General features: G+C 42.3%; 1 protein-coding gene and 1 long non-coding RNA gene across 2 annotated transcripts in view; both read right to left on the bottom strand.

The window, feature by feature from the left end:
• LOC140260005 (uncharacterized) overlaps positions 1-12,580 on the bottom strand; it is a 40,365-nt gene extending 27,785 nt beyond the window's left edge. The window contains exon 1 of the long non-coding RNA XR_011905483.1: positions 12,483-12,580. This is a non-coding gene — a long non-coding RNA (uncharacterized lncRNA). The remainder of the gene's footprint in view (positions 1-12,482) is intronic.
• A 2,382-nt stretch (positions 12,581-14,962) lies between these two features.
• On the bottom strand, positions 14,963-20,535 carry CD7 (CD7 molecule). Its single transcript, XM_072352296.1, has 5 exons — positions 20,463-20,535; positions 18,727-19,074; positions 17,554-17,898; positions 16,164-16,273; positions 14,963-15,361 (listed from the first exon to the last, which is right to left on the bottom strand). Exons 1-5 carry the CDS (start codon positions 20,533-20,535, stop codon positions 15,251-15,253), a joined length of 987 nt encoding a protein of 328 aa, XP_072208397.1. The 3' UTR covers positions 14,963-15,250.
• Between the last annotated feature and the right edge of the window lie 3,642 nt (positions 20,536-24,177).

Genomic DNA, 24,177 nt, shown 5'->3' with positions numbered 1-24,177 from the left:
GTGGACGCAGAACTCAAGGCTCAGGTGATGAAGCCTGAACAGCTCTAGTGACACAGCAAGATTTATACCATCTGACCCAAGGTATTTTAAGACTATCCCCATGGTTTGTCTGTTGAGCACATACAGCTACTTCCATGTTCTCACTGCTCTCAGCAAAGCATGATTTACTGCCTACTCTCTATAGAGGGTTTAAGAGCAGAGATGCCATGCCTACGGACAGCATAGCTTTGAGTGGGTGGGAGTGATTCTCTCTGCCTTTTTCCAGGACACCCAGCAAGCACAGACAAAAAGTGCAACTTACAATTGAGCAAAGATATCTTCTTTTCAAGGAATGTAGTGTGTAGCCTGAGCAGCGCTCTAGAAGCTGCACGTTACCTCTGAAGCCCTAAAATAAGGTCTGTTGACATATCCTCTCTACCTAACAGGGTGAGGACAAACATGATCAGACTTCTTTCTTTCATGAATGAGCTCTGAGCCCAAGCCCTCTCTCTTCATTTAACAGAATAAAGACAAGTGCAACCAGCACGACCCGTCAAAGAAATGCTTTTCAGATTAAACACTGGGAAAAATTTCTTCTCTGAGAGTGCTGAGGCATTGGCACAGGCTGCCCAGGGAGGTGATGGAGTCACTGTCCAAGAAATATGGAGATGTGGCTTCGATGGACATTTTAGTGGGCATGGTGGCAGGAGGAAGGTTGGACTTGGTAATCTTTAGAGGTCTCTGCCTACCGTAATGATTCTGATTCTAACGTGCTGTGCATGGGCAGGATGCTCAGCTGGAAAAGCCACTTCAACCTTGAGAACCAACATGGCAAGCACATATATAACATTGCAAAACCAAAACGATCAGATGGGCATTTGTTTTCAAAATACTAACAAGAACTCTTAATTTTTTAAATCATGACTCACCACGAGCAGATCTGCCTACAGACAAAAATCCATGATTCTCCAGTGACTTTGGGTTAGATTTTCCAGTTTGTGGAAGAGTAAAAGAAAACTTCAATCAATTACAGCCATCTCCTTATTCAAAGCAGAACATTTTAGAGAATAGTTTGGCCCCACTTCCAGTCTGCATTCAGTATTGAAGAGCTCGGGGCTCTTCTGCTCTGGGCAAATGGCCAGAAAGTGATTCTGAACAGAAAAAGCAAGCAAAGTCAATTCTGATTTCTGAGCAAGCCAGGTGAAACACAAAAGTCAGTCAATTCAAATACAAAGGCCCAACTCAGTTTTAAAGTATTCTTTCCACTGTAACAACATTAGCAATTAGTTACAGTAAAAAAAAAAAAAAAGGCAAGGCGACTGATCTTTATTTTGCTTGCGTTCTTCTAAGGACCCAAACTGCTGCCAACACACAGCGTAACTCATACAAAGGATCACAAGTGAACTGTGATTGTGGAATGGGTCACAGCAGAAGTCCGTCTCCCCCAATTCATCAGGAGGTGCCAAATCCCTGTTCTGAGTTGCTATGAAAGAATCTGCTCTCAAATTCATCTTCTCTGATCAAAGCTGGCTGCTGATCCTGTCTCACAGTTCCCAGGCACGTTGCACCCTTCAGCCTCCATCCAGCTTTTTATGGCTGAATCTCCTCCAGCCCTTCCTTTCCAAAACCATGTTAAAGTCTTTTAAAGGACTCTGAGCATCATCCACTGCAACAGAAAGAGAAAGCTGACCGTTTCCCTCCTCCTCCCTTGGCCACCCCAGGCAACTATGCTGCCAACTTTCAACACATCCTGAACATATATTTAGTCTGCAGTAATTTGCTTTGCACAGGCTCACATGGGTTCCAAGTGCAGGGATTACATATCCAGAGAGGCATCCAGCAGTTTGTAGCTTCAGAGATTCAGCTCATCACAATGCTGTTGTCAGAGGAGGTACCACTGGTCCCAGACACAGCTGTGGGATGGAGGAGGCAAAGAGCAACCAGGAGACAATCCCAAATCATATCTGTCTGTGCTGTTGTAGCTGGGTGAGAGTTAACATTATCCTTGTTCATACAGGGATGCAGTGGTGAGTCCAGGCAGTCCTTCTCTATGCCCCTGAACAGGGCACAACCAGAGGAATCCCATCTCTTCCATCTGTTCATATACATAGAGCCCAGAACCCAGCTGTAAGTGAACATATCACAGTTACTCCCAGAGTTCCTTTTATCTTTTTTGCTCCTAGGTCAAGCAGGCTCTCCAATAGAAGCACAGAGGCAGACCTTCTGGACCAAAGCAAAATAGTCTTGAGGGATCACCTGCAATGACACAGCACAGAGATACGTCCCAAGCCTTGAGAGCAGGCCAGTAAAAGTTGGGTTGGTGGCAGCAGTGTTTATCATTTGCTTCCTATACGCTTCATGGCAGCAGATGGAATTTAGGTTCAGCTTTGGAAGCGTGTATAAGTACTCTCTCCAAGTTAAGATTACAAGCGGGTTGGAGTTGAGCAGCAGAGCCATCACCACCCCCAGCCCCAAACTCACATCCCTAAACCAGCAGGCTGCAAGTGAGACTGGATATACAGGAACAGGATGCACTCATCCTAAAAGACAACTTTTCTCTCAACACTGCTCCATTTGCAATCAGAAACAATAATTCCTGCCTGAGGCAGGAACAGTTTATTTTGCACTGTGCTGCCTCAAAATGCAAGAAGCAGTCAGCTGTGAGCACCCAGGCTTGCCTGTATCTCACTTGCAATGCACAAGGTGAGAATGGCTACAATCCAGGCATAGATCACTACAGCCCACACTTCTGAAAATACTCAAAGGAAGGAGTCCTCAGTAGGGACATGTGGAAAACTGGGAAAAAACTGCAATCAAATTAAATGGTTTTTGCAGCATTATAAGCACATTCACTCAGCCAGCAAGTTCTAGTGCTTACCCAGTTCTGGAGCATCCCCCAGTGCTGCAGCACAGCTCTGCTACAGATCACAAATGTCAAACAAGTGCAAGGTTAGCCACCACTTGCAAAAACAAATGAATTAGGCTACTTTCTCTCTAGAATCCATCCACCAAGAAGAGTGTGCACCTTACAGCAAACAAATTCTTAAAGGAATATCACCCTCTTGTGTCCAAGCTGAAATTAGCAAGGAATGCTTCACAAAGTGGGAAAATCAAGCAAGCAGCCTATGTTGCAAAACTGCACAGCAGCCATTTGGCTTGCTGCTCTTGTAATTTGGAAAAGTGGCATTCAGGATATGGATGAAGAGCTTAGAGAGCAGATGCTGAGGACCTGCCCTGCAGTGAGTTGTAAAAACTGAACAGCACTGATTCTACAAACACATCTGATAGCACAGAAATTAACCTTGCATACTGGCCTAGCACTGAGATGTCTTCAGCCTTGGCTCCTGCCATCTCCATCCATCACACATCACTGACATTTATCAGGGCATAGAAGTGAAATACTGATACATGTTGTTACCAGTGCTCAGCTACACACAACTCTTACAGAAACCTATTAACTCAGTGTGTTCCCTACTTGTGAAACCTCTACACTTCTCTTCCAGCACTGCCTGTGACACTGTGCAAGCTGCACAAGCTGCAAAAGCATATTTACCAAGGTGCAGCCTTGGGTGTGTTTTTTGCTTTAAGTTTTGCTTTCACTTTAAACTGGAATATTAGTCTGGCATACTTCTCACTTCAGAAATGAGCTGTCATTGCTACCCACAATTTCATGTTCTCATTCTGATGCCATGCTTATTTAACCCTGTCTACTGGAATGCCTTGAGTAAGGGAAACCTTACCCCCCTCTAAGTGCACACAGGGTTGTTACTCTATAGCAAGCACTGCAGTCCCAGTGGGACACCTTGTGCCGATTCTTGCAAACCCTGGGCCTGCTACACACATGCATATTTTTAGAAGCTAAAGAGACAAGTCATGGACTTGCTCACATGCTTGATCATAAAGAGCACTAAGACACCTAGAGAGAGAGAGTTACCACTTCTTCCAGCCTGTTTGGTTGCTCTATTAGGTTTTGTTTGCTCGCTAGCAGCCAGCAGAGATATATTTCCTGCTGCCCCAACCAGGATGACATCTTGCATATTCCCAGAATGAGTGAGCTATCTGGTTTACCCCCTGCCTGTCTCCTACAACTACTTACAAAGCAGCAAACGCAAGCAGTTCAGCTTAGGTGGAAAAAAAATAATTATAAACAGCAATAAAACAGTCTACCAGAAGTGAGATCTCCAGTGTGTATGTCATTTAGATTGAATGCTAATAAGCATTAAATGCTATTCTAGAATTTCAGATGTGTTTAATGCAAGGGGATTTGCATATCTACCACTGCGTTTTTAATCCTTGATAAACGTGTAGAATAATCAATTACTCAAAGAACATACAAGAGTTGGCTGATTAAATCTCAATTATAAAGGCAAGTCTTACCCACTCTATTTATTATGACTGTTCTCCCAGCATTGCCTAATTAAGCCATAGTTGATTATGGGGTGAAAAACATTTATTGCAGATACTGTGGCTCTGTAACTGATGCATATCTGCAGCCTGCCTGTTAAGCCTTAATAAATACATTTTAAGCAGCTAATTGTTTAATTAACAACAGTCTCCTCCAATCTCAGCGTAAAGCATGAAGTCCTTTCATGAACAAGCTAATAGGAATAAAGCCATTGGAAGCTGCTGTATTGTTTTCACTTCCTTCCACACATGCCAGCATTACTGGGGAGCTTCCAGCTCATCCAACAATGCTTTGGAAAGGGACTGCTGCCCAGGCAGGGGGTGCTGTGCTGTTCCATAAGCAAAATCCAGCTCCTAGGGATGGGGAGCAAGCACCCTGCTACTTCTGCAGACTCCCAAAGCAGCCTGTCTGAAAGAATGAGGACAAAACCTCACTGCATATACGCAGGTGTTCATGACACCACCTTCCAAATACACAGGTAGAGTAGGAACACCATGATGGGAGATTTAATGACAGCCACTCAGGCTCTCGCATCTGGCTCTTGTCTGCAAGTTGTGTAGTTCAGCCTCCAAAGCCACTATCTTTTGCCTGTGGTTTGAAAATAAACATTGCTCTAATAGTCTTCTGTTTTCTTCGCATAAAAAAAACTCAACCCACATTATCTACTGAGTGTTAAAAGCACTCAAGTAGCTCATGTTTATTTTTTTTTTGATAAATGAGAATAAGATTTGATAATGCAAAACCAGGAGGACACAGTCGCAGCAGAATCCAACATAAGCAGACAGAGCAAGAACAGTTTTGCTAAGTGCTAACAAAATAACCTGAGAGCTCCTCAGAGCAGCCTGCAAAGTGAGCCTGCCTGCCTTTCCCAGGGCGCTCCTCAAAGCAAGAGACCTCTGAAAACACAGTAACTTCATTACCCATCTGTTTCCTATCAGAGAATGATGTGCTACAGACTTTTTTCCCCCTAGAAGGCTGTGGATGTCCCCCCTGTTCAGGGCAGGAGTTGGACTTGATCACCTTTAAAGATCCCTTCCTAATTCCTCATGCAGTTCTATTCTAAGAGTAGAAGAATTATCATGTTGCTCAGTAAATTTGAGGCCATCTGTTTTCTCACCCAAATCAGAGTTCAAGTTCTATGGCAGCTAGGAGCACACACCTGCCTTTCAGAGGAAGGGAAACATCCTTGGACTCTAAGCAAGAGCTCGGGTGCTTTGCAGCCTCTGAAAAATAATAATCAGGCACTATAATATCTAAATCAAAGTTACTCATGTAGAAACAAGTGCTGAGTGCTAGCAGCTTAAAACTGGCTCAATACTCTCTGTTTGTTACTCAAAGGAGAGCACTCGTATTCTGATCCTGGGGGAGCACGCAGAAGCAGCATGCTTCCATTGCACAGTGGGGTTAAAATGCAGTCCCCACAGGATAAGGCAAACGTTGGAAAGAAATACAGCTGCCTGCATTATGTACCCATGAGGGTACATTTACCTGAGGATAGAACTGCAGAGATCTCTCTGAAGTGGGTTCGTCTGTTTCCTGCTGTGGGAATTATTTTCCTTGAAGGAAGACTCCAAGTTAAAGATCCATCATGAAGATGAATCTTCAGAAGAATTTTAATGAAGCTGAAATCCTAAGTGTAGAAAATTAAATGAACTTTTGTTTTATCCCTGGTATCTAAGTCCTGTAAGCAACAGGAAAGCCACTGAAATACTTCTGAGCCTGAATGATGTAAAACGTGCAGGTGAAAGCCTTCCACTGATGATAGGAAGAGGCACAGGATGGAGGGTGAATAACATGCCTTCATGTCCACATGTGTCTGTATGTATATCAGAAAAACTCCAGAGATTTAAACACTGCCATGGCAAAGCACAAATGTCAGCTTGTTTGTCACTGTCCAGCTATGGGAGCACATCCTCCTCACTGTAACATCCCCTACAGCTGAATGGGTCTGTCCCCAGCCCTGTTTGCTTATCAAGTTCCCCCCACCATGCACTTATCTACTGGATACTGTATTATTTCAGGAATTACATTGTCTTATTAAATGAAAGGTCCACATCTCTAAACTCCTACATTCCTACCAATTCCTCACAAGTTATGCTACAGGTTTGTCTCTACTCAGGCAGCAGTACCTGCACTGTGCCCTGTTCTGCACCAAACCACCAAACCCTACCACGGATACTTTAGAATAGCTGCACTGTCTGTCACAACCAATTTTCACCACCACATTTTCAGCACACAGTCAGGTCAGACAAATAACAGGGAAAATTCAACTCTAGAACAGACTGTATGGATTACACCAGCAGCTGGAGCTGGCAGGAACAGGTTAGGCAAACACTAGATTTAGCTATCTTCAATTATTTTCTATAGCAGATGCATTAATCCTATCACCTCCTATTCCCTTCTAGCCCTACATTTTAAAATCTACTTTACGATCTTCCTTGCTGGCCCTAGCCTATTGCTACTGCTTTAGCACCCTTGAAAAATGCCTTTGGTGATGTTCCAATGTCTTTATCCATTTTCTTAACATATCAGACGGTCCCTTCCCTCATTAATTAAGAAGCCAAGGAGCAGCAAACGGTGTTTCAAGGCAAACACGGGAACTGATACAATAAAAACATGTATAATCTTACACAATCAAACAGCAATATGTGAACAAGGCTTTTCCTGTTAAATAGCAATGCCAGCTACTATAGCATTCCTCATTTAAAATCCTTTAAACTGCCTTGCTTTTTTCCTATCTGTGAAAGCAGTTAAACCATTTGAGACCACAGAATATTAAGTACAGATTTCCTTCTAATAGCCTCTGGTATTTCCTTTTCCTCCAGCTGTAAGGGATCTCACAATAACAACCCTTCTTCCCTTTCTCCCTGGCTGGCCAGGCTTTTTGGTAGCACTCAAGGCAGTTCTGACTTCATTTCCAAGTAGCAAACCTAAGCAGCATTGTTGTGGTTCTTGATGGCACTTCTTTTGTTGCACTGGAAATGGGTAACAGAAAAGCAAGCAGAAGAAAACTAGGGACATAACTTTTGACTCTCACAAAATCAACTTGCTGCTAAGAACCCTTCACAGAACACTTTATTCTACAATGCACTGCATCTACCTGCCTTTTTGATCCCAGGCTCTGCAGAATAAATGAAAAGGATGAAATGACTTTAGGAGCTAATTCAGACACCGGTTCAGTAAATGAAATAAAGAGTGTTACATCAGGAAGGGGAAAACAACTGTCACACAAGATGTGGGGTGCCAGGCTTTATCAATAACAAAATAGAGCTGCAAGAGATGATAATGTCACCACCTTCTCTCGCTGGTTTAGTTTTTAACTTCCAAGTTACACGTGATGTAAGCTCAGAGCAGTGCTGGCTGCTGGGTTTGCTGTAGACAAGCAAATGAGTGCAGCACCATTTACCACTCATAGCTGCTATGAAAAAACCTTCCTTGGAGCATGGCAGCACTTTCACTAACTGCTTTATCCAAACATCTCAAGGTTACTAAAATCCCCTCCTTTTCCAGAGCCTCTTTGCTCTGACAATGCATCACAATTCATTCAGCTCCAAAAAGCTCTGTATAGATACTTGCACAAGCTCATGTTCTGTATATCACTCAATGTGGCAGGTTAGCATACAGAGATGAATGCTTTCTTGAGACCAAGCCACTGCTTGGATATGGCAATGGAGCTTCATGGACATCTCTGATCAAGTTCTGCCACAAGGAGACAGTAAAGCAGCTATTTTTACCACTTCTAGCATATGATTGCTGGAAAGGCTCCCAAAAAGCTAAGAAAGAATTATAGATAAATGTCCTCTGGTTTTGTCCTATTACTTACATTATACAGTTCTAAAACCACCAAGAAAAATGCAATACTTATCTACTGGTGTATAGCTGAGCATGCTTAAAATTTAACTTGAAAAAGTGACTTCAGCCAATAGAGGATTTTTCAGAGCTGGCAATACCTTGCCCAAGCAGATACAAGTAATCTGTACATTAGCCTACGTATGTTTCAGGTTAAAGAACCTCTTTCATATGGTTTTAATGCATAATAGCATGATCCTTGAGATGCTCAGGCAGCTGGGCCACCTTGCAGCAGCAGAGCATGACCATCACATCACAGCTCAGAGAACCTGGCGTGCTCTCAGATAAGGAGAAGCCCAGGACCAGCAGGCAGAATGCACAGCAGAACCGTGCATGAGAGTGCTTCTGAAAAGTAATTGCACAGCTTTTAAACAAACTGAGCATTTGAAAACCTGTTTCATTTCAGACTGAGTCATGGGTTCATACCTGAAGTATACAGTACTGCAAAGAATCCTTCCTTTCCCCATATTGCAAATACAGCTATGGGACCTCCTTGAACCCATCAGGCAGGCAGATGCCAATATAAGTACTAACATGTTTTTTTCCCACCCAGCTACCACTTTCCAATTACTAAAATAGCTCTGCTTAAAATGAACAGGCAACAGTAATTTCACCCTCTGTCTCTAAAGCAGCTTCATTTTCAGTTCTCCAGGCTGTGGCATTTCCCTCTCTGTACTTTTTCCTCTGTCAAACTGGGAGCTCAGAACTTTGAGTCATGAAGATGCATCTACTTGGCTGTAAGCACACCTGGTTTTAAGCAACCTCAGGCAGTGGTAACAGTGCAGCAGGAGTGTGCTGACGCTCAGTGCCTGGCAGATGCCTGTGGATTTACTCAGTATCTGTGCAGACGCATAGATGCTTTGTGAAAGGTCACAATGTTGCAACAGTTTTTGAGCAATGCTCATTCATGTGCTTCTATGTACTCCGTGCTGAGATAACTTTCAATACCTTGCTCACAATACACGAGCCAGACCTAAGCGTAATGATAGCTAAGCAGCGGTCTAACTGCGGTCAGGGTGCACAAGCTCAGGAAGCAGTTAAAGCTGCCACAACCATCCAGCAATATGCAGAGGAAAAACACACAAGCATAGTGTAGAAATGCCCACGTGAAGTGCTGCAGACCGTGCACTGAAAGGCTCTTCCTCTAAAGAGAGAGGTAACAAGTGGTGATAAACAATGTACGCAAAATCCCTGCTCTAATATCAAAGCTGGGAGGAAGTATCAATCTGCATGAGGGTGGAAAGGTCCTATAGTGGGATCTGGACAGGCTGATTGCTGAGCTGAGGCCACTAGGGTGAAGATTCACAAGACCAAGTGCTGGACCCTGCACTTAGATCACAACAACCCCATGGGTCACTGCAGGCTTGAAGCAGAGAGCATTGCTGGTCTGCAACACCTTGGCCCTCCAAGGGGCTGTTTCTACCAACAAGTCTAACAGCCACAGACAGCTAACCAGCTGTAATGCAGAGCAGAATGTAGGCAGCAGCAGCCCTGATGCAATCCCAGTTCAAAGAAAGGTAAGTACAGCAGTTTTTCAGAGAAGTGAGGCAGTTTTTCCACTCTGCAGCAACAGTATGGGAGACCTTTCTAATACACAGGAACCACAACGTCCCATTAGAACATTATCATCAGTCTGTCTGGATGGTTACAAACCAGACTGCTGACAGCCCATCCAGTAGCAGTGATAAGCAGCAGATATAACCTCTAAAGTATCTCTGCAGCACACAAACTTCTGTATTTTTACCACAAAGACCACAGCTTTTATCTTGAGGCACTACAGTTGTTTAAGAGAATCTAGCAGAAGACAACAAGTTAGTACTGAATATAATTAATTATAACCAGTTGTGCCTCTCTTTTTGTTCCAAAATTGTGCCCTCAGGTCCAAGTGTCAGAGCTTGGCACTGAATTACAGCACTGGGAGATCCACCCATCTCTGCCTCCAGCCACACAAACAAAGACAACTTGTTAACTTGCTGTGATCATAATGGTAAGGTTCACCAACAAATAAGAGCCAGGACAACAGAGACAATGATTTAAAAATATATATATAATAAAAAATAATGCTTTCAAGGGTGGATCCCACCAGGCTTGCCTAATTCTGAAGAAGTCTAAGCTGCAAAGCCTATCTATTTCTGCATGCAACACTTTAATTTACAATACCACTCATGCAAGGAAGAAACATACAGCTCACCCTCCAAGGAAGGCCTCTGGTTTTCATTTTAGCCTTGGAAATACTAGGAGCTATAGTCCAAAGGCTGTTAAGAATTTGTTCACTGACTGCTTCCACTTCCAGGAGGCTCTCTACAAAGCTTGCAGTATGAGCATACTATTGTAAATGAATTAGAGTAGCAGAGATATCAATAGTGGTGTTACTAATATATTTATTTCACAGATGTTTTGACAACATGTGATCTCACCATCTAGCCTTAAAAAAAATACATAACATGACTGTACACTTTAAGTGTCATCTACCTACAAACTTGCTGTCAATCATGTCTCTGATCATAGATAACATAATGCAGATACAAATCTCAACAATCAAACTGACCTCCGTGGCATCTCACAAGGCTTGTCTGAGAGCTGTAACACTACGTGTAGAGAAACAGTATGTCTGAAAACTTATCCTGCTTCTTTTCTAACAGAAAGCAGTAATAAAGCACAGCGCTGGCCTTTAATTTTCCTTGTGGTTGCCTGGAAGTTGCAGGTGCTCCCTCAGCTCCCAGCATGGAACAGGATTCTGTGACACAGACATTCAGCTCTTTTCCCCATCACGGATCACTCATTCTGCTTAACAGCCTCCTTGTGCTCTTTCTTGGTATCTGATTTCAAGCATGTATGTGTCAGAGGAGCTTTAGTGAAAAGGTTAAAATGCTTTCCTTGGTTAAATCTTACTTAACTTATGAACACCAGAAGAGGAAATACATGCATGCTGGCTGCTCTCTCCAGTGTTGTGAATAACCAAAGGTTATTTTTGATGGGCCCTGTACTTCCTGAGAGCTCAGACCAGGCAGCTCCATACTGATGTAGGTTCCCTGAACCACTTCTGAGATAGCCCATAACCTGTCATTTTTGTCTGACCTTGCTCAGCTGCCTCTGCTTTCTCCATTCCTGTTTGGTAAACTCTGAAACTAGGCCTGAAGCTCTTTGCTCTGTCCCTTGGAATTGGTTTGCTCCCAGTTGCATTTTCTGTTCTTCAGCCCCAGAAATGCGGCAGAGGAACACACTAATAATCTGATACTGTTCTCAACCTTGCAGCTATTGGAAGATCTCAGTGCTCTGCAACACATTTGCTGCATCTTCTTAATAAATATATACCTCTCCAGTGTAGAGGCAGAAGACTGAACAACAGTAAAGACAACAGGATAACCACAGAATATTGTTTTCTACCTTGGATATGAAAAATTAACATTTTTGCCTTCCAGGGAAGCTCTGAGTCAATGCTGCATCTCCCCAGCATCTTCTCCAACAGCCAAACTCTCAACCTCATCCTCTTCTACTGAGCTTATTTCCCCAGCAGGTCTTTCTGAGTAGTTCATTCACTACTGCTTGGGTTAATTTTGAGTGCTTTGTTTTTCTATCTCTTCATATAGGTACAACTAAAGAAATGTCATGCTATGTGTCACACTCATTTCCTTCAGCTCTGCTTAGGTTTATGTACACAAAACCAAAGAAACCACCTCCAATGTTTTCTTTCACAGTTTCCCCCTCCCCCCCCCCACAACTGTGGTCATGCTCGCGCTGCAGCATTGCTACTGAAAGCTAGTGTTAAATATCACTTTGCTTATCTTGAAACTCCACACAGCACCTTACTGCAAATGTAGCTCTCTTCTTCTAAACCTCTACATTTTTCCCCCCACTGAAGTCTGAAGTATTTTATTCACACAAGGCAAAGAAGGGCTCAAAAGCCCAACAGGGTAAGTTGCTGTTATCCTTCCTAGGGAGGCATGCTCTAGAGGAAAATCTCTGCTACAACCTTAATAATGGCTCCATCAAAACCCTGTTAGATCCCATTTCAAATACATGACATTGGCAGCCTCACTGACTAGACCTTCTGAGTATTTTCAGGCATTTCACTGGTGCGACTCATTTCACTGGAGAAAGCAACTCAAATCAGCTAACAGATCATACAACAACACATGACAGACCATAGGCACTTTAGTTCATAGATTAGTACCTGTAGGAAATGCCCTAAATTATCCAAAAAAGGATGACAGCCACAATCTAAATAAAGAAAGAAAAATCTGCTTACCTGTCCCAAGGGTCAGGACTCGAAAAATACTCCAGAAGAAGGAACCTCCAGGTAGAAACCCTTCCCTTGTGGCAACCAGCTCTTAAATGATGTTAGGGAGGACTGGAATCTGGTTCCACTCCTTCAAGCCCTGCAGATGAATTGCTTTCACCTGTGCTCCCAGGGCTGGCTGTGTCCCTTTACCAGGTGTTCAATCGTTAGTTCAGGCCTTGACTTAGCAATTTGCATAAAGTACCTAATTTGTAGAACATCTGCTCTCATGTGTGAGCTGAGCTTGTCAGAGACAGAGGCAGAAGTGGAGGAACCCATTCCTTTCTGACTGACAGCCATGGTAGTTCTCTTCATGCAGCTCTGGGGTGTGCAGAGGAGGATGCCAAGGTGTTCTTCTCGTTCCTGAAGAAGTGGCTGCAAGGCCTCCCTCATTCTTTAGAAAGTCCAGGCCTTCCATCCTGGCTCCAGTAGTCCCAAGCATGAGGCCCTGTGCAGCCCTGCACTGGGTTGCCTGTTGCCATGGAAACAAGGTCTGCTGCAAGGCTGGGGAAAGTGCTGTGCTGAGGGGACCTGGGCACTGGGGTGAACGGCACCACAACTCATAAGAAGACGTGGGACCCCATGAGGGCTGTGCTGGCCTTGCCACAGGACCCCACAGCTGTGCCCACCTTGACAGCAGTGCTGGCAGCCACTGTGCAGCCCCCATCCACAGCCATCATTGGCTCATGAAATAGACCACAAAATGGCCCCCTGTCTCAGCTGCTTACTGTGGGAACAGGAATAGCAGATTTATTCCCAAACTTGGCCTGTTTTTTCCCTGAAATCTCCTTTAATGCTCCTGCAACAAGGCAGGAAAAGACACAACACAAGCATGAAATACAGCCCACAGTGGCAGGTTGCCATCTCCTGCTCTAAGATCTAGTAAGTCCCATGGCCATCATGACTAGGGGCTGCCCAAGGGTTGTGCCAATTCCTCCGCAACACCATTTGGCACTTTTGGCCTTTTGGAAACCTTGTCTTACCTGCCACAAAAGGACTGCATGAGTACACAGCTTTCAAAGTGTTCTTCTGTGTTTAGTTCAGTGATGAGCAACGTAGTGCTTTTCAAAGACTAACAAACAAAGAAGACTTGTAGAGAGGAAAATGGTTATCATGCTTTATTTGAAGTGCTGGCAGGTGACTTTGTATCACTCTATTTTAAATTATAATCTACACAAAAAAAAGTCCATTAAATATCTAGCATTAATTTTCAAGACACATAAAACAGTCTTTAATACATGTACAAAAGTAGCAAGTAACTGCATAAAATTCCTGGGTACATCAGTTTATCCATGTGAAGCTATGCAACAATTGCAGGATCTGCACCCAATGGACACTCCTCTGCTATGAGGGAAATCACCAGACATTTGGATGAACAGATTTCGTCCTTGGATCTGGTGCACAGCATTTCACAAGTGATGTTTGAAAGGAAATGACCTCTTCCAAGCAGCAGGGTTGTCATGGAAGGTCTCATATGCCTGGCTTAAAACCAACTAAGCACACTTACAGATGTCAAACCAACCTTAGTCCCTCAAAAAATAAACAGACACATCAGCAAAGAAAGACTCTCATTCTAGCCTGCCCATGGATGCCATAAGCCATTCCTGTTAATCCTGCCTCTTCACCAGACAATTTGATATTCTTTTGGGCATGCAAAATTGGAAACTGTTCTTTCCACTACTGACCCAGCTCTGCAAAACCCAACACTCCTGGGGACAACTGTTACCCTTCTTCAGCTGTGGAGACCTGTGCTCATCCTAAGTAAGGGTTCTAAGGTATTACCAACTAAAATTTATGGCTGATAGGAGTTTAGCAAAAATTCTCCCTTAGAACAGTTTCGGATCAGGCTCAGCCATGACTGCTGGCATGCAGTCCTTAGTTTCTTCCCAGCTTAGTTAACCCTGTATTGTACCATTTAAAGTCACCGGCCTGAAGAAACACAGTCTGCTGTATCATTTTAAAGACATCTTGAGTTTGAGGCAACACCCACGTCACATATTTCTGCTTTCCTACAAAGCCATCATGCACCAAGTCTTATAGTTTCATGGGTCAACAATGTCAAGACTCTCCATCCATGCCATATCTCCAACAAGGTCACTAATTTAATAGCTACATTTGACTGCAATTTTATTGGACCATTCTGACCTTTGAAGGGCTAAACCCATGCATATCAAGCCCTTTGCTCCTAATGTACTCTGTTCCCAAGTTTCTGAATTCTCTTCAGAATTCACTTTAACTTGTGAGTAGTTTTAGCTACCAGAGCTCTTGAGCAGACCCACACTGACTTTAAGAAAGCTGTACTCCATTCATATGTGAATCTATTGCATATTATTCATCGAACCTGTTGTGGTCTTCCTGAGCATTTACTAAAGTTCAGAACCAGACTACACAAACCATCACATCTTCCCCGTAAGGAAGACCAGTCTAAGAAACAATCTCATATATTGCCTATAGTCAAATGTACACTCCAAAAATACTGCTTTCCACACCACGCTGCAAATACATGTGGAGGTTACACGCATGTCTCCACCTTTTCTATACATAAAAAAGTAAAAGGCATTTCACGAGCGGTCAAAATAAGTAGAAACAGCTTTGGAAACAAGGCAGATTTTTTCTTCTGCTAAAGAAGGTAGGTAATAGCATTTCTGGTTCAGCTACTACATCAAGTTGTTAAGGCAGCTCTCAGAGACACCTGAAAAGGAACAGTCAATCCACATGTGGTCCCAGCTCACGGCAGCTTAATTGTTCATTGAGTAAGTGTTAGTTCTGACTAAGGTGTTGCTTCTAGAACTGAAAGACATATCTTCGTACACAACATTTATTTTCTTTTTCTGGAAAAAATTCTTCATCTGCAAAACAAAGCAAGCAGCCATTAAGAAGAGAGCTTGAAGTAGAGCCAGCTTACCCTCTAGTAGTCCAGTTGCTTGTGAAAAAATGTGCTGCTAAATTTCTCTTGGAATATGATGACATCTTAGAGATCTATATGGAAACTTATGACTGATGGTTTCACTCTGTATTATCATCCTTATGCAATCCCACTAAAGATTCCTTCAAGATTTGGATGTAATTGCAGTCCCAACATAAATAATACCTATCATTAAACTTTTGCTTGCTACCAATACCACAGGAAAGCAGCTCCCACAGCCTTGACTTCCCCACAGTGATATAATACTATTTTCAGCTGTTCTGAAGCTGCAAGTACAGCACAAGAGTCTGACCTGTGAATCCTACTCTGTTAATTTTGGGTAATGTTTATGGAGTGTAAAAACCTCCCTCGTGAAGTTTCTTCTCATGACTGACAACAAATTAATAGTGGCAAAACAGAATCAAGGATTGCCCCATTTTGGGAAATAGATAAAATGCATGGCTGTGTTGCTGACTACAGAACTTACCCAAGTATCCCTGCTGAAAAGCAAACGCTATCTCATAACTTACTAAATGCTCCAGAAGCATAAGAAGGCAGTATTTGCCTCCAAAATTTTACTGCAAGCAGACACTGAACAAGGGCAAGGAGGAGACAATACAAAACCTTAGGTTTATCGACTGTTTGCTTGACTCAATTGCTGTTTCACACAATGCTTTTGACTATAATTGAAAACACACCTATTCACTCAACCTGGATTCAGTTTTGCATGGTAACAGCATACTCACATCGATACGGCACAAGACGAAGCATATCAATGCAAATGACAGCAGTGCTACCAGAATGGTAGGAATGTAGATGGCCAAGGAACTCGTACTGCACACTGTCTGCTTCCCACCTGCATGTGGAATTGCATTAGTAGTAATACATAAAAGTGAGGAGGTAGAATTCTACTTTTATCATGGAAAACTTATTCAGGTCTAGGGGTGGCCCTGGTCAGCAGGAAATCAACTGAGATCAGCACAATACACAGCCACATTTGTCACCCTGTCACTCTTCTCACTGTCATTCCCTCTGATTCCCTCCCAGAGGCAAGTGATGACTGTGAGTGGTAAGTGAGGAGCACTCCATGAAGGTGATGGCTTCTGCACCTCACATCAGAAGCAGAACCACATGCTCACAATGGAAACAGAAAATGATTCACTTCAGTGTCACAGCAATACAGAGGTCCCTGCCACTGTAGGTAAGAATTACACAACAGCCAGTTTGAAAGGATGCAAGCAGTACAGACAAAAGAGGCTGTTGTGATCTGCGTTATTTGCAATGTGTAGAATAGTGCTAGTGGGAAGGGTAACAGTTCTCTAGAACCTAAATTTACCCATATCCAAATAACTTCACCCCACTGCTTTGATGAGCAGCTGTCATTTTCCCCAAATCAAGTTAACGAGTTGTTGCACAAATGTGATCAGCAGCAGAGAATGAGACCGCAGTCTTTATTTGCAGGCTGCAAACAGATCCTTCACAACTCATAGCACCTGTGTAAACCTTAGTTTAATTGCTCAAAGATCCCATCAAAGTCCAACTCTTAAACTGCACAAGTAAGATCAAAATCAAGTGTTATGCTGCTGTTTTCATCTTCATCTTCAAAACAGTTACAACACTAACCTGCAAGATCTAAAACCTGGCTCTGTAAAATATGCTTACAGTTTGCTCAGTATATAATAAGGATGTATGAGATCATCTTTGTTATCTTTGGTGCTGTAAGTAAATATCTAAGGACTTGTTCTGCGCTTCCTGGCATAGACTTGCTATAGTGAATGGTTTCTAAAGGACATTAAGTCCCATTAAGGTGATAGAACTGATGCTAAAAGCACCAATTCATTTTCTGAAACAGACAGTTTTCACACAGTGAAGAGATTATTGTCTTATTTTGACCTTTTTCTTTGTTAAGATATGCAATTATATTCAGTTTCCCCTTTTAAAATTCCCTTTTGGTTGTTCAATGGCATCTTATTTAGGACCTGGTATACAACAGTGCAGAGGAGTCCAAGCAGTCTCCCTAGCCTTGCCTAGCCATGGAGCAGTGCTCTTCCTGGTTTGACTAAAGTTCTGCAAGCTTTTACTCTGCCTTTTGTTTTCTAGCATACCTATAATTATTTATGATTAAACAAACAGTACCTTTAACCAGCACCATGGTACCACTTTCACTGACTGAGAGAGAGGAATTTTTCAGCGCCGCAGCACATACATATATGTCGGTATCATTTTCCTGTAGGTTGTGGAGAGTTATCACCAGTTTCTCCTCTTGCTTTGAATACTCCAAGCGATTAGCAAAAGTGGGAGAAATAGTCAAAGTGTTCTGACTTAAAACAAACAACACCTTTTCAGGTTGCATGTGAATCTTGAGCAACATGATCTCTTCATCTTCGTGTGAGCTTTTCAACACACAGGTAATGTTGATAGACTCTCCTTGTTGAGTGCTGACAGACAGTGGTGATTGTTCAATAACCCCACTGCTTTTAGCTAAAAACAAAGAGAGATTAATGGCTTCCACATACAACACACTGCATTTTAACTACTGAACAAATAGAGAAAAAACAAAGCATGGAAATTTTGATTAAATGTTTTTGTTTTTTTTTTTTTTAAGGCTAAATCTCTGCATGCTTTCAGTATACTCCATACTTTCTGATGTTATCAATAACAGTGATATTTGATCTATGAGGGAATAAAGACAACTCATCGCTATTGTGCAAAGATAACCCTGAAAAGGTTGCAACCATTTCAGGGAAGAGGTTCAGCATCAAAAAGATAGAAAAGATAATTTTAAAACATAGTTTGAAGAAACAGTTTAGAACCAACAGGATGGAATTCATTTGAGAAAACACACTGAAGAAGTCTGAAAAGAGATGCCTAAGGAAGAATGTGAAAAGTAGATTTAAATGCCCATTACTGATCCTGTAATAAATGAATTAGATTATGTTAGAGGATCTCACCAGCAATGTAGGTATGTCTGGGAATAACCTTCTGAAGAACATCTCAACCCTCTTTTAATGAGCATAAAAATTAAACAAGAGGGGAACAGAAAAGAGAAGGGCAGAAAATAAAAGAAGAAAAAGACAGAAGAATTCTTCTCCTAATCAGAAATGATTATAAACAGGGAAGTTTCCCTAAAAAGAGATTAAGACATGAATCCCTGTATCCACTGATATTCAACAAACCCTGAATAGCACTTAGCAACAGCTTCCTCTTTGCATAACACTCTGTTAGACTCTATGCTTTTTTCCTAATCCATTATTTAAAATAAACCTCTGTATTTATTAATTCATAATACACAGAGTGGAACCACTATACCTTTCACGAACACAATGACTGACTTCCCATCTCGCCTGACGTGACGGCCATTCTTTTTAGTATAGCTGCTGCAGTAGTAGATATTTGAATCAGATTTCTGTACGTTGTGCACAGTGATTGTGAGATTTGTTCCTTCCTTTGAAAACTTGATGCGATTAGCAAAATTCGGATGTACATGTGAGGTTTTCTTGGCGGAAACGTATACAATATCGGCTAGCGGATTTCTAGTCCTCAAATACGTCCCCACTTCAGTTTCTGAACTGTCCTTTGAACAAGTTACATTAATGGAGTCTCCTTCCCAAACACTGATAATGTCTGTTGACCATTCAGTAAATTTATTTTCTTCACCTACAAATAAGAAACGCAACGGAAATTATAACATCAGATTTCTTTATGTATATATATTAATTTGCAAACGTAACTACTTTGTCAATGGAACAGCTGTAAGCCTGAACCTTATTCTTTCTATTGCATATACATGGTCATTTTCCTGTCCTAAACCCTACAGTGCCTTTTGCTCCTATTGACCTGCATGACTCAACATCTTCCCAAAGCTTAAAAGACTTTGGCCCCAAAAAAGTGGCTTTGTCACTCATGCAAAAAAATACAGGATGACCTAAAGGTTCCCACTATTAGCTGTTAAAATGCAAAGCTCATGGAACTGATCTCAATAATCGGAGCTGGCTGAAGATCTAAATCTGGAGTTCAAAGGGATAACAAAATGGCAGAGAATAGAAGAAAATCTTGTATTTCAAAGAAAAAATAAGCTTTAGCAGGAAATCAGGAAACACAATAATGCAGCCTCTCAGGAAGAAAGCAGCAGAAGGTACAGTACTACAGCCTATATTAAGAAACAAAGGTTTAAAAACACGTAAGAAGACAATCTGAGTTCTCTAATCACCTGAAAATAACAAGACACTGAACAAGAAGTTCCTACAGAGTGAACAGTGAGGAAGAGAGATTGAATGGCAAACACATAAAGGAACTGTATCCCAAACAAGAAAAGAAAGATGAAATAGAGAGTATTGCATATCTGATAAAAAAACAGTATAGAAAGAGTTGACTGTTCAGTGTTTATAAGATGATTACGGTGCCCTATGTACTTTAAACAACTCGCTTTAAAGAGGGAACAATCACAGAAGTCAAACACAGATTTAGATACACTAAGTTAATCCAATCTGCCCAGAGAGAACATTCTGCATCCTATATTTAGAGAATTAAAGCAATCCATGAGTCACCGGCAATTACTTTTCAAAGTAGAGGAGAAACTGGGCAATTGAGAAGGAAAGAGAAGTGCAGAGTGTTCTGATTTAACAACCTGGGAGAGAAAGCTCAGGAACTCATCCCCATCAGCCTAAAATCAGCACTTCTAAGCTGAATCCCATTTATGTGGTATAATAACCTCAGTAGTTAATGGCAAGCAGCCACAGCCAGTCAATCATTGTCTCTAAAACATCAGAGTTAAACAATGTTCAAGAACTATACTTGCAGAAATCAGTACAAATTTCTTAACAACCAGCAGCAACCATGGCAAAAATACTAAATATTACCATCAGTTTCAAAACATCTTCATTCCAAATATGCTCAGAGCATTCTTTTTCAAAGTTCCACCTGCTAACGTTGAATTATCCAGAGGGTAAACTAAGGATAGAAGGAAAGAAGGAAGGAGGGAAAGGAAGAAAGGAGAAGAAAATACTGAGTCTTGTAAAATATAAGAGCAGCTGTGCTGTACCTACCATTTTGGCCAGGGAAGAATGGGAGAAGCAGAAGTAAGAGATACACCAATGGAAGAGGGGACGTCCACTGCATCTTCAAAGACCTTTTTAGCTGATCCTCCCAATTTAACTCAACTGATGAGTTAAAGACCCAAAGCACCGTGTGCCACAGCTTGGCCTGTTATTTTCCAGCTACACCAGCTGTTTACTAAACGAAAGTAGCTCCCTCCCCCCAGCAACATAAATAGAGTGGGGAAAGATTCATAAACTGAAGTTTTGACTTCACACATACAACGCCCACAGCTTTTTACAAATGAACAACCCCCAGCCTGTGAATAGAAGCAGCCACATCTCAGTGCAGTCAGCTGAGGAAAGGGGGGCTCAGAGCTGCTCCTCACCCTGCCACATCAGGATGTTGACACATGTGGTCGCCCTGCTGGAACATTCACTGTGCTGGCACTCAGCACAGTGGATACAGACAATCAATGCTCCCACAACATTACCAGCATGACTAAGGTGCACTGGGACATCACTCTCAGACACAGGGTTTCAATTTTGGATGGTAGCCAGGGTTGTACTTGATGATGCTTGTGATCCTCTTCCATCTGAGGGTATTCTACACTTCTATGCTGTGTCCTTTTCATGTGGATCTGGTTTCCCACTGAATGACATCCTGTAGCTGCTAACCATCAGCAAAAGGACATCTCAGACACAGCTTGCTCTTGCTCTTTTCCTGATAATGAGGAACAGCTCTTCTTGCAGTACAGTTGTCTCTGTGAATGGATAGGGAACAAATGTGCTCCCAAAGAATTCTTGAATGCTCAAAAAGCTGAGAAATTTTCATCAATTGTCATGAAGAAACCCAAATTCATGTGGGAACGCAAAGAGATGAACAAGCCAAAAGACAGCATGACCAACCAGTGCATAGCCAGCTTTTAAGCTGGTACTGTGCTATCATGAGTATTTAACCACAGAAGGTTCAGCAAGCTTCTTCCCTAGAAGAGCGGTCAGGCATTGGCACAGGCTGCCCAGAGAGGAGGTGGAATCACTGTGCCTGGAGATGCTCAAGAGCCGTGGAGATGTGGCACTGAAGGACGTGGTTTAGTGGGCATTATTGGTGGCAGGTGAATGGTTGGACTGGATGATCTAAAGGCCTCCCCCAGCCTTAACAATTTTAGGAGTATAAGAACACAAAACTCATGAAAACAAAATTACAGCTGTAAAATTACACCATTTACTGAGTCATACTGCCCGGTGCTTTCAATCAGTCTTTATTTAAGAACTGTGTATTTGCGCGTACATATTTATTTGTAAAAGCTCTCATAAAGCAGCATAAATCATCTGCTCCAAGCAAAGAGCATAAAAAGAGAATTAGAGCACTGAGCATTAAAGTAATTTTTCCCCAATACATTAGTGTTACCAGGAAAACAGAGCCCAGGAGCCACAAAGCAGAACAGCTGGTAGTGACACCTCTCAATATCACAGCTGCATAATAGCCAGAAAAAGGCAGAAGAAATGGAAAGGAGGCTGTCTGTGTGAGCCACGAAGATCAGCTTGTAACTGCATCCTGTGACTGACAGCTGAACATGCTGGTAACTTTGGTTCTAAAAACTTAACCAGCTCTCTGGCTCCAACTGGTGTTAAAGATTAGGAATGAAATCTGCTCATTATTATCTGAAACCCTCAAGTTTATACAGTTGAAGTGCTCAAATATCTTGTTGTCCCTCTCCCAAAGAATTCAGAACCTGAGGGTATACACAGAAAAGAGAATCTACCAAAAAAAACCAAAAAAACACAATATCAACCATCTATTTGAACACCACACATAAGAACACAAAGCTGTATGTATGCATTAGAAGACCATATTAGAGAGCTGAGTTAAGATTAATTTAGGTCAGAAGGAGCATGAAGCCCCCACTGCTATGGCTGGGGTTGTGTCTTGCCTCTAACAAGAGTGAAGTAGAAGGGCAGACACTTTCCTGTACTTCTGAAGTTATTTTTAAGCATATCTCTTGTTGTCATTCATGATTAACTGTTCAATTTCGGTTTCAGACGTCTGCTTTGAAGATCAGGCCCCTCTCCCAAAACAAATCAGTCACCTCACTAAATGCCTTCCCACGTAAATGCAGAGACCACTTGGGAGCTAAAGGGTGAAGAACCACAGCCATATCATCGCATTATGACACGGAAAACATATAGAGAACCTTTATTGCAGGGGTTCAACACACACTTCTCCTGAGCACAGACACAGTTCTCCAAACAACTTTGGTTTGCGAGGTTGAATCTGTCAGATCAGCCATTGAGAGGAGTCAGCTGGTCTAAGCCTGTGCTGCTGAGCCAGCTGCTCATCCTTGTGATGATGGTGGCCCTCAGCCAAGCACCAGGGGAGGACAGGAGCTCCAGGAAGCTTCTGGCATTGCTGGTGAAGGCCTGGATCTGAACATCTTGGGCAATCTCAGTCCAGAAGAAATGCTTGGGAGCAGTGAAGGCACATTTGTGAACATTGTCTAAAAGTGTTTCTTCAGATGGTGGCTGTGCTTCGTTGCTGAGGGGCACGCGGCTGGCATTTTCTCTTTTGTAGACGGTGTTTCAAATAACTATGAGGTTTCTACTTTCATAAACTTGTTTGATTAATCTAGCAGGTGAGAATTGAAGGAGAAATATCTATGAGGCCAAAGGCGCAGGTTGATTTCAGTGAGAATCACAAGAATAACACCAGAGGGCAGAACCTCAAGAGAGCCACTAGATGTATATCTTTTGCATATCCCAGCAGTATGATTATCTCCATGTCTTAATCATAACTACCGTGACACTACCATTGCACTATCCTTACTGAGTTTTGCAAGCACTTGTGTAAATACATTTTTTTTCCAGATCAACTTGTGTTTTATCTACCTGAAGATACTGATTAATCTCAGCTTGTTATCATTGGCTTCCCTTGTAGTCACCAGAGAGAAACAGGCGCCTTCACAGGAAAGACAAATGGCCTTCAAGACAGCTGTGTCTCCCCATTCACTAGAAAGGGAGCACAAGATAAAATGCTTAGGCTATAAATACCTCCTAACCAAGTTAACCTTAAACAAATTAGATTTGAAATTCAGTTCTTAGATTCTGGAAAGAAACAGTGAACTAGCATGGCAAAGCTAACAGGAGCATTTGGTTCTAAAGTAGGATGGGGCAGTTGAATAACAGAGGAGCCATGTCAGCTTCTGGCAGTACATAGGCTCCTGTAAACACTGGCCAAGGTAGGTCCAGGATGTAGGCCAATGTAAAGATGTGCCTGTAGAACTGTGCAAATGACACATGAGTTTTAATACCACTGTGGAGTCACATCAGGGCATAGGGTCAGAGCTATGGGATTAAAATCTACCGACACTGCTTTGATGCAGTGAGAAAACAGGCATTCACTGAATGAGGTCCTAGTGAATGCACCTCATCCTTCACTGAGCACCCTCCTCCCATTGCAGCAATGGGATCTCAACAGTTACTGTAATTAAAGCAAAAAAAAGCCACTGCTTACCTGGAGGAATCGCCAGGATCACTGCGGTAGGTCCTAGGAAAACAGCAGTAATTAAATCCCAGCATTAGCAAAGATGTACTTAGAAGAATTAAAACTAACAGGCCTGCAGTTGCTTTTCCCCTTTTATTACCTATTTTCATGCTACTGTCTGGCCAAGCATCCCCTTCACAATGAACATCATTTGGCAACTTCATAAACAATTATTTTTAAAATGAG

Source organism: Excalfactoria chinensis, chromosome 17 (assembly GCF_039878825.1).
Source record: "Excalfactoria chinensis isolate bCotChi1 chromosome 17, bCotChi1.hap2, whole genome shotgun sequence".
Classification (NCBI taxonomy): Eukaryota; Metazoa; Chordata; class Aves; order Galliformes; family Phasianidae; genus Excalfactoria; species Excalfactoria chinensis.
This window is presented reverse-complemented; position numbering and strand designations above follow the sequence as displayed.